Consider the following 10,569-nt stretch of genomic DNA (forward strand, 5'->3'; position numbering starts at 1 on the left):
GCCTGGGCCGCGCGGGGCCCCGGCCGCGCACGTTCGTGGGGGTCCACGTGCGCCGCGGGGACTATCTGCAGGTCATGCCTGGGCGCTGGAGGGGGGTGGTGGGCGACCGGGCCTACTTGCAGCAGGCCACCGACTGGTTTCGGGCCCGGCACACGGCACCCATCTTTGTGGTCACCAGCAACGACATGGAGTGGTGCCGGGGGAACATGGACGCCTCCCGGGGGGACGTGGTGTTCGCTGGCAACGGGCAGGAGGGCTCTCCGGCCAGGGACTTCGCTCTGCTAGCCCAGTGCAACCACACCATTATGACAGTCGGGACCTTTGGCTTCTGGGCCGCCTACCTGGCGGGAGGGGACACGGTCTACTTATCCAACTTCACCCTGCCCGATTCCAAATTCCTGAAGATCTTCAAGCCGCAGGCTGCCTTCCTGCCCCAGTGGGTGGGCATCGACGCAGACCTGTCTCCACTCCAGTGACACTTCCACCGAGCAGCCTGGTGCTGTGAGGGGTTAACGGACTTTGAGAGAAGGAAAGGCCAATGCCGTAGTCCCTCCCAAGGATTTAAAAAAGTAGTCGGGAAAAAAAATTGATTCGAGAGCCATACACACATATATTTTTTTATAGGCAAATGAAATCACTGTGATCTGAATGCTAGCCTTGACTTCCCTGCCCCCTTCCCCCCACAATCTTACTTCAGGGCCGCATGTGGCTCAGAGCTGCACTTGGCTGGCCCTCTAGACTATAGAGCAGGGGTTCTCAACCTGTGGGACGTGACCTCTTTGGGAGGGTCGAACGACCCTTTCATAGGGGTCGCCTAATACATCCTGCCTATCAGATATTCACATGATGATTCAGAACAGTAGCAAACTGACAGTGATGAAGTAGCAACGAAAATAATCGTATGGTTGGGAGGGTCACCACCACTCTGGAGAATGCGGTGAAAGGATAGGCCTCACCCGCTTTCTCTCCGCCTCCATCCCACAGCTCCAGAGTGACTATTTAGCCCGCCTTTGAACCTGGCTTGCTGGAGCTGCCCGGACATGCTCCAGCTAGCAGGGCTTTCTCCTGCCCGGCAGTCTCTGGAGACATGCATGCCTGTTCTAGAAGCCACGGCCCCACCTTTGCCCTTTCCAGACCTGGTCCAACCTGCTTCTAGCAGACATCTCAGGAAGCCACAGATGCCTACTGGTGACCATCTGGGTGCTTTCTTAAAGGTGGTACTCCTAGGCAGACGGGTGGAGGCCCTGCCTCCTGGGTTATGCGGGAGTAAGCCGCTGTCAACGTGGTTCTCTAAGCTTGCGCCACTCTGGAGAGAGCCAAGTGTGATGTCCTTGAAGCACCCACCAGCCAGCTCTGCAGGAGGATGGGGCTGCCTGCTTCTGCGAAGATGAACAGCCTGGGGAAGCTTGGGGGAGGAGGGGGTTGTTCTACTCCGTCCCCCAGGCTTGCAGTGCGTCCGAATGGACTTGATGACTGTGAGTGTGTTTTTATTCGATTGTCTTTATTTTGGGTTTCGTGGGGTTTTGACTGTGGGTGTTTGGTTTTAGCTGGCCAGCATCTTGTGCCCCTTGGGAGCTCGGAAATGCGCTCGGTAGCTTGTGAGCAGGCGGGTCCTCTGACTGACCCCTCAGCTCTGGGGAAACCACAAAGGTGTGTATTTGTTTGGTTTTGAACAGACGGACTGGGGTGGGAAGTAGGTTGGCGGCGGGAAAATGATTGTTTACATGATACAGTTTCAAGAGGGGGCCTTTCAGGGGGCAATCTAGGGACACGGTTTGATTTAAAGCTCAAAATACAATCAGAGATGAAACGGCCCTGACCCAGCTCAGAGTCCAGTACATCTCCCACAATTAAGGAACGTTGCCTCTCTGTTGCTGGGCTGCTGGAGGTACTGGAGGCTTGTGTCGTATCATTCGTGGGTCATCAAGATGCCTTTGGGGCTTACAGAAAGGCACCAGGACTGGCTCCTGCCTACCACCATCTGCTGATGGGACTTCACTGAGCTGTCAAATCAAACTTTGGACAACTCTGAGATGTTGACCCAAAAGTATGCTGGCCCAGGGCCCAGGCCCGAACAGGACAGTGCCACAAGATCTGGCTGGTTAAGGAGGATGGGATTCTAGACTCCGCCTTCTAGTAGAGTGCCTTGGAGGATGCCAGGACAGGAAAACAACCACTCATTGCCAATGAGTCGATACCAACTGACAGTGATCTTATAAAACCCCAAATCCAAACTCCTTGTCACGGAGTCAATTCGGACTCCTCATTCAATGCCAACTCACAGTGACCCTACAGAATAGGGCAGAAGCGCCCCTGTGAGTTTCCAAGACTGTTACACTTTATGGGAGTGGAAAGCCTCCCAGCCTCTCCTGCCCAGCGGCTGGTGGCTTCGAACCTGGCGGATTGGAGCCCTGTGCACAAACCCACTACATCACCAGGACTCAGATCCTGACTCCTAGCATGCTTGTAAAATGGAGTTTTCCCAGACTAGAAATCTTTACAACAATAAAGCCTCATCTTTCCCCCTTGGAGCAGCTGGTGGGCTGAAACTGCTGACCTTTGCAGTTAGCAGCCCAATGTGTAACGCTCTATGCCACCAAGGCTCTTCATCAGTGACCCTACAGGACAGAGTCAGACTGCCGCATCTTTCTTCTACTTGAGGAGGTTTGTCTTGCTGAGCTATCCGTTAGCAGCGGAGTGCTGAACCACTGTTACGCTTGAGCTCCGGAAATGGTGCCCCGTTCACCCATTCAAGAAGCCAAGCCCTTTGTCCATTTTCTCAGGGAGTTCTGGGTGCTAAGAGGCATGAATTAAACGCCCAAATCACCATTTCCGGCTTTGCAGTTTTCTTTTATGTGCATGTGTGTCAGAGGGAGGAGGAAAGTGCTGCTTCTGTTACTGAACTTGTGTGACTTGCGAGTTGTCCCTGCTTTTCGGGTGGGCAGTTTCAATGATGCGGGAAGATAGAGAATCCTTTTGGGACCCAATGGTCCGAGCTCCCAGTTCGTGTCTCCAGGACACTCGGGACTGTATTCCAGATCCCGCTGCCCTCTGGGACCTTCGCCTCCAGCCCCACAAACTAGGGAAGGAAGGTAGCCCAGTGAGCTGAATATATTGCCTAGACTACATTTCCCATAAGGCTATGGGGTTGTATGCTGCGTCGGCTCTGGGAAAAGTGTTCCAGTGCCTTCTGGGTGTTGTAGTCCTACAGCTAGAAACCGGCACTCCGGACGTTGCAGTAGCATGGTCCCGGGAAGCAGGAGCAAACAAGGGCCTTCCCTTTGATCAATGATGGGAGAGTTCTTGCTTGAAAAGACAATCGCCTCTGTGAGGTCATGGTGAGATAGGTGGGACCCACCTTTGCTGTGGTCCAATCAGGTTCAGAGTTGAGCATATGGGCGGAGCCAAGAGAACCTCCAGGGACCAGCCTGGGAATTCGGGCACAGCCCACTATACACACAGGTTCACACACGTGGGAAACTAAACTGGTGACTGCGGGAGCCCGGTGACTTAGACCCCAGTCGCTGTCACGCAGCCAATCCTCACCCTGGGCCGGAAGCCCATCAGTTTAGTCGTGTGAAAATAATAGACAGTGGCCGGGGATTCTTCTCACAAGTTCCTAGAACCTGGGCTTGGCTCCTCAGCGGACCCTAGTGTGGGCGAATATAACGGGGTACAAGGTCAGGCTGCGGTTTTGTATTGGGGTTTTTCACTGATTAAGGAGAAAGGTGAGGCCTGCAAGTTGGGGGGATCCCTTAGTCCTGGAGAAAGGTGGACAGGGGCCCCCTGGGGTTCGACAGTCATTTCAAGCCTTGCTTCAGGGTGTAGGGTCCCTAGGTTTGGGGAGACTGGGGTGCCTCTGATTTGAGGGAGTCAGGGATTCTGTTAATATTCTGGTAGGTTCTAGTGGATGGTTTATTTGGTGTCGGCACCGAGTTTTCCGAGAGAGGTACAACAGGTTTTACCCACAGAGTCACGGCGGGACACAGTTAAGTGCTCTGACTGCTGACCACCCTCGAACCCACCCAGCCAGTTCTGCGGCAGAAAGACCCCGCGATCTGCTAATGCAATGACTATAGACAAGAACCCTCAATGGGGACAGTTCTCTGTCACAGGGGATCGGAGCCATAGCATCTAACATGCAGCACTGTGTCCATCGGGAGAAGGCTGGGGGGAGTTGAGGATGATACCCAATTTAGGGAGACCTGGGAGAGCCCAGGGTGTGCATGTTAGGAGGTGTGCATGATATGGGGTTCTGGTCTTTGCTTTGAGGGCTGGTCCCTTGGGAATCAATGAGGACCCTACATTTGAGGGGAGGAGGGGGGGGTGAGTGGGGCTATGGATCAATGATTCGATCATGTGCTCCACTTTGGAATTTAAAAAGGTATTGAACATCCTCCATTTTACAGTTTGGGGATCCTCTTGGATACGGGGCTCAGTGGGGACCTCCTAAAATGGGTTTTGCCTTCTTTCCCTTTAGCTTTTCTCTGCCAGGTTCGGGGTGAGAGGCCCCGCCCTGGGTGAGGGGGCGGTCTCCACGCATCTCGTGGTCAGCCACCATGAGAGCCCAACTTCCCCTCGTGATGGTGACGCTGGCCTGCGTCCTGCTTCCTGCTCGTGGCTGTGTCCTGTGTGACCCCTCCGTCGTGGACGGGCTGAAGAATTTGGTAGACTCTTACCTACCCCAACACTTGCCACCTAAGGATCAGGAAGATGTGATTAAAAGGCTAGAGAGCGCGGTCCGGGAATTCCAGGAACTCCCGATTGATGATCAAACCTATATGGGAGCCGTTGGTGAGGGCAGGATAGGGCACGGGTTCGGGAAGGAGGGGACTTCACACAGGATTGCTGCGTCCAAGGGAGGAAGGGGCTGAGAGACGGGTCTCCATAGGTGCCACAGAAGGGAAGGCTGGGGTGCAGACTCAGCGGCTCCCTAAACCCAAACCCAAAGCGTGGGAGTCAATTGTGACACATAACAATCTTTAGGGGGACAGAGAGCTTCCTCTTTCTCCAGCTGAGCGGCTGGTAGGTTTGAACTGAAGACCTTGTGGTTAGCAAACCGGTCAGGGCCACCAGGGATCCTGAAAGTTTCCCAAACTCACTGCCATCGAGTGAACTGACTCATAGCGGCCCTAAGGATCTCCAAGGGGTAGCCAATACTGTGTTCCCTTCCCCTTAACCCGCCACCACTTGTCTGTCAGTTTGTCTACTGTGGTGCGTTTTGTGTGGCTGTCATGCTAGGAATTATGTCACCCATGTTTCAAATGTCAGCGGGATCATCCAAAGTAAATAGGTTTCAGCAGAACTTCTAGACTAAGCACAGACTATGGTGAACGATTAGGCTGTCCACTTTTGAGGAATTAGTCACTGAAAACTTTATGGACAGAGCCAAAACATTGTCAGCTACAGAAAAATCCCTTATCCTGCAGAGTCCCGGCATAAAAACTACAACTCCCAGAAGGTACTGGGTAGGTGAATCCCTTTACCAGCCCTGCAGCCCTGTGGGTATTGCAGTTTCTAAGACTAGGCCCTCAAGGAGATGGCTTGACCCAGTGGCTGCAACCCTGGGCTCAGAGGTAAGATCAATGGTGAGGATAGCACAGGACCAGATGTTTTGTTCTGTGGTCCACCAGGTTGCCAGGAGTAACAACAATAAGGCTAGGCAAGTCAATGCGACAGAGATGCTGGAATGTAGGATCCTATCACCCTTCTCAAAGAGGTCTGCTGGCACAGCGATTAAGCGTTCAGCCGCTAACCATAAGGTTGACCGTTCAAACCCAGCACCTGCTTTCTGGGTGAATGACGTGGCGGTTGGCTACGGTAAGATTATAGCCCAGGAAACCCTATGATTCGGTTTAACACCTTCCCCTGGGCTTGCTGTAAATGGGAATCAGCTCCACACCATGTACCGACTTTGCTTTTTAACGGCTATCTCCGTCTACAGATGAGCCCACCCTGCACAAAGCAGCCTGGAGTTTTCTGTCGGATCTGGGACACCTCACAAGCAGTGGGGTAAAAGGTAGCTGGGGGAGGGGGAAGGTTGGGTCCTGGAATCGCCCAGGGAAGGGGTGGCTGGCAATGCCTCTTGTGTCGGTCTGATCCAGGGTGGCTGGAGGCAGGGAGCCACAGTGTGTAGGTTCAAACCCCAGCTCTACTACTTTCTAGCCATGTGACCTTGCTCAAGGAACTTGGCCTCTTCCCCTTCCCTACAAGGGACACCACAGTCTCGGTGCCACCTTCACTCCATGGCTGAGGATGAAATGAACGAATCACGTGTGTACTGTTTTGCACAAGGGACTTCAAAAAAGTTCCTGGAAAAATCTTATTATCCTTTGACACACATTGTCTCAAAAACCAAAAATCCTGGCTAGACCGGAGCATGCACACTGATACTGATAAGAGCTTCCGACACACGGAATTCAAGACAGATAAACCCCTCAGGGCCAATATGAGAGCAGCCATACCATGTGGTGGAGGGGTGGGGGAAGGGTGAGAAAGCAGAAACGGATCGCAATGATCCACTTAAAACACCCACCCGCTCCAAGGGGGGACGAACAAAAGAAATGTGGGTGAAGGGAAACAGTGGATGATGATGTAAACTTTGAAAATAAAAATAATTGATAGATAATCCAGGGTTCATGAGGATGGGAGGGGGAGGGGGAAGGAACTGATACCAAGGGCTCAAGCAGAAAGAACATGTTTTGGAAATGATGATGGCAACATGGATTGTTTTAAAGAGCTGTAAGAGCCCCCAATAAAATGACATTAAAAACGATAATTCCCAAACCAAACTCACAGAGCTGCCCCTGTGGGTTTTTCCGACACTGTAACTCTTTACGGATGGAAAAAGCCACGTCTTTCTTCCAAGGAGCGGCTGGTGGCTTCCAACTGCTAACCTTGTGCCTGACAGCCCAATGCCAAACTACTACGCCAACAGGCTCTTTAGATGGTGTCTAGCCAGCACCAAACTCCTAGGGCTTCCTGTGGCGGTTCGAACTGTCCCCCTAGGTTTTTAGAGGTTGCCATCTTGGGGCGGGGGGATGGTCCACTGGTCTTTGTCTGAACTACTCTGGGTGGGTGGGATCACCAGTCTCCTGGTCAACACCCAGCACTTAACCATTGAGCTCCCACGGCTCCCTGGCATTTTATTTCTTTCCCCTTCTCAGAAGGTCCTATTGGGAAGACAGGCCAACTTCCTGCATGTGGGGAGGTGGGGGTGGGAGAGGAGGGACCACTTTGCACCCTTTGGCTTCTTCCCAGGAGACGTCATGGTCAAGGAGCTTTTCTGGATGATACAACGGCAAAAGAAGCGCTTCGTGGACCACTCGGCCCAGTTCCTCAAAGAGTGTGAGAGATGATGGGGCCCTGCCACCTCCCTGGCTCAGACCCAGGAGTATGCCTCCCCCCAGGCCCTGACTTCCCCAAACTCAACCATCCAAGCCCCAAGCTCCTCCTCCTCCTCCGCTCCCATCTTCTTTAGCTTCAAAATCTGATTCGCTCTCCTTTTTTATCCTTCCTTCTCATTGCAGCTTATTGTCCTAATAAATGTGGTGAGTTCCGATTATAGATGGGTAGTTTCCCTGCCCCCATCCCCACACTCTCAACCACTCCCCCTCCGCTATTGGGGTCCCAGTGGTTTATTTGTCCCTTGGATCGTTTCCAGGATCTCTAGTACCTTCTCCCCTGTTTTCCAGGGGAGCGGGGTCACCTCTTGTCTTTTTTCCACGCTTTTGGCCACGTCCTCTGGCCTTCTCACGTCTTACCTTGCTAAGGTCTGACCCCGCCCCTCCGGAGCTGACATCCTGAGGATTGGAAGCGTGGCCCGGTCTCACCCCTAGGCCACACCCTATCCTTTAGCTCTGCACCTGGGAGGGCAATTTCTAGTCCAATCCCTGCGGGTTCAGGTTTGATGTTGCAGGCGCTGATCTGGTGCAAGGCCTGCGAGAAGCAGGTTCACGCTTGCCGGAAGTCCAGGGATTGTGGGGGTGAGTCCTGGGCCTAGGAGGAGGATCGGGAGTGGTGCCGGAGGGACCCAGGCCAGATGGAACGGGAAGCATTACCTCCAGGACCGACCAGCACAACCTACAGTTTCCCCTCCATCCCCAGAGCGCCATATCGAGGTCCGTGAGATGGAAGACATGATCCTCGACTGCGATCTGAATTGGCATCAGGCCTCGCAAGGCCTCACTTCTTACAGATTTTACAGGGTGGGGCTCTCACCTCCTGGAATCTTGGGGCTCCTAAGTCCAACTGTCGTGTGTGGACTCCCCCTCTGACCTGCCTTATGCCCATCTGCGTGATCTATTCTATGGGACCTCCCCGACCCCATGGCCTCGCTCAGCATCATCTCGCCCACCCAGCCACCACCTCCTGAAGTCCCATTCAGGAGACTTCATCCGATCCCCACCCCACCCCAACTCCGGAACCTCTCAGGCTCCTGACCCCGTGAGCTTGGGTTTAGGTTTGGGACAATGAGACTGAGGAACTTCTGACTGAGAGGGAACAGCCCATCCTGGCCAAGCCCATGGTGGGCCCAAAGGATGCAGGCAACTACCGCTGTGAACTGGGCACGGTCACCAACAGCCCGGCCACCATCATCTATTTCCATGTCAAAGGTCGGCTTCAGCGCCACGGGTGAGGGGGTCTATTTCCTGCCAGGGACTTTAGGCCATGGGACCTCACCTGGGCAAGACACTCCTCCGGGTGCGGCTGGATGATCTCCTTGCAGACGGACCTCGAGCCTGGGGGGTGTTACCTGTGGCAGAGGGGAGCGAGCCTGGGGGGTGTTACCTGTGGCAGAGGGGAGCGCCTCAGGTCCTCTCAGAACCTCCCCTCCCCCACCTCCCTTGTCAGTTTTGCCCAAAGAAACGCAAGAAGAAGAACCACAATTCATGCCCGCTCCGGAGAATGGGGTCCCGAGTACCCTCACGACAGCCCTCCAGGAGCCGACGACTCTGCAGGAGCCCCTGGATCCCGCCGCGATGCTAAAAATCGAACTCATCTGGCTGCTGCTCCCGGGCCTAGTGGTGGTGGTCTGCAGCACTGGGGCCCTGTGAGCAGCCACGTAAGGGGCGGTGCTTGGCATAAGGGGCGAGGTTTCCAGACACCTGTTCCAGGAGAGGCTCAGAGCCCCTGAGAACAGAGACTTTAATTGGAATGGGGCTTAGATGGATGGGGTGAGATTTAGCTTAGAAGTGGCTATAGGACGGGGCGGAGGGGGGCGCTTGGGAGGGAGAGGCGTCGGTATTGACTAGAATAATGTTATGTTGGGGCGGGGCGGGAGTGGGAGGGATGCTCCTAACCTGAGCCCACTATTTGCATTCGATCCCAGGATCTTTTTCTTTAGACCCCAGAAGGATCCTAAATCTTAAAAGCCCTCCCCGTTCTGTTTCGGCAAGGAGGGGGGTCGCAGCGCACACACCCCCCCGCCCTGCGCCAGGTTCCAGAAGAAAAAGCCACAGCTTCAAAGAAACAATAAAGATTTATCTTGTCCGCGTATCTGATTGACTCCTCCGCCCCGGGGGTGGGAGCTGGGAGGCCGGAGGAGTCAGGAGGGCAGGAGGCCCAAAGATGGGACCCCTGTCTGCAGAAGGAAGGGCTGGGGACTTGGACACCTGGATCCTGGAGGGGGTAGCAACTGTTGTCGACGAAGAAGGCCTTCCAGAATCCTTGGTGGGGCAGGGCCAGCTTTCCCCAGATCTCCTCCCCCAGGCCTGGCCCCCTCACAGGACGCCCCCTCCCCGCTCTTCCTGCTCCAGTTTCCTCTTGCCTTTTCCTGTCCCCCACCCAGTGCTGGGAGCTGGGGCAGAGGCAAAGGCCGGAGCGCAGCAGTGGATCGGTGGCAAACGCCCAGGCCACGGAGCTAGGGCTCCCGGGAGCTGCCCGGACCCCCAGCGAGGTAAGAGCCCAAGCCTGGGACCCAGGAGTCCAGCCCCCTCCTCCCTCCGAACCTGAGTCCGGTGCCTTAGCCCCCACCTCCCTCACCAGGACTCTGGGCCCTCGCCCCCTCCTCCCACTGAGCCCAGCCTGCTGCCCCATTCCCATGGCTCAAGCAGCTGGGCCAATACCCACCTTTAGGGTCATGCTATCGGGCGAGCGGAAAGAGGGCGGCAGCCCCCGCTTCGGCAAGCTCCATCTCCCAGTGGGGCTGTGGATCAACTCCCCACGGAAGCAGCTGGCCAAGCTGGGACGCCGCTGGCCCAGCGCGGCCTCTGTCAAGTGAGTTCCCACTGCCCCAGGGAAGACCAGGGACCCCTGAGGGCTGGGCTGTGGTTCCTGCCCTGTCTGGGCGGGCGAGGAGACAGAGCCGGCCACAGGCATCCAGGGGAGGGACAGTAGGAAGTGCTGGGACTGGAGATGGGGGCAGGTCCGTGGCCGCCTCTGGGTGGGGAGATGCGGGCAGCCTGGGCTTGATTCACCTTCCTTCCGCCCCTCCCGGTCTACCTCTTGGAATTTCCCGCTGTGGGTTCGCCTTTTATTTATTTGTTTTATTTTGTTATCTTTCTCTTATTGCCAATCTTCTCTGTCCACCCCCATCTCCAACCACCGGGGCCTCTGAATCCTCGGGGT

At 55.2% G+C, this 10,569-nt stretch overlaps 3 protein-coding genes across 3 annotated transcripts in view; all 3 read left to right on the forward strand.

Annotated features, from left to right (window-relative positions):
* FUT1 (fucosyltransferase 1 (H blood group)) overlaps positions 1 to 476 on the forward strand; it is a 2,518-nt gene extending 2,042 nt beyond the window's left edge. Inside the window, exon 3 of the mRNA XM_004710645.2 lies at positions 1 to 476. Coding sequence (XP_004710702.2) covers positions 1 to 476 — 476 coding nt within the window.
* A 4,107-nt stretch (positions 477 to 4,583) lies between these two features.
* Positions 4,584 to 9,056, forward strand: IZUMO1 (izumo sperm-egg fusion 1). Its single transcript, XM_013006650.1, has 8 exons — positions 4,584 to 4,794; positions 5,945 to 6,019; positions 7,261 to 7,347; positions 7,530 to 7,550; positions 7,905 to 7,985; positions 8,107 to 8,207; positions 8,462 to 8,615; positions 8,854 to 9,056. The coding sequence occupies exons 1-8, from the start codon at positions 4,584 to 4,586 to the stop codon at positions 9,054 to 9,056; spliced, it is 933 nt and encodes a 310-aa protein (XP_012862104.1).
* Positions 9,057 to 9,810: 754 nt separating this feature from the next.
* Positions 9,811 to 10,569, forward strand: part of RASIP1 (Ras interacting protein 1) — a 14,680-nt gene continuing 13,921 nt past the window's right edge. Inside the window, exons 1-2 of the mRNA XM_045292643.1 lie at positions 9,811 to 9,898; positions 10,078 to 10,218. Coding sequence (XP_045148578.1) covers positions 10,082 to 10,218 — 137 coding nt within the window. The 5' untranslated portion in view covers positions 9,811 to 9,898; positions 10,078 to 10,081. The remainder of the gene's footprint in view (positions 9,899 to 10,077; positions 10,219 to 10,569) is intronic.

The sequence above is a fragment of the Echinops telfairi genome, unplaced genomic scaffold (assembly GCF_000313985.2).
Source record: "Echinops telfairi isolate 266 unplaced genomic scaffold, ASM31398v2 ScPeMD7_655;HRSCAF=1070, whole genome shotgun sequence".
In the NCBI taxonomy this organism is placed as follows: domain Eukaryota; kingdom Metazoa; phylum Chordata; class Mammalia; order Afrosoricida; family Tenrecidae; genus Echinops; species Echinops telfairi.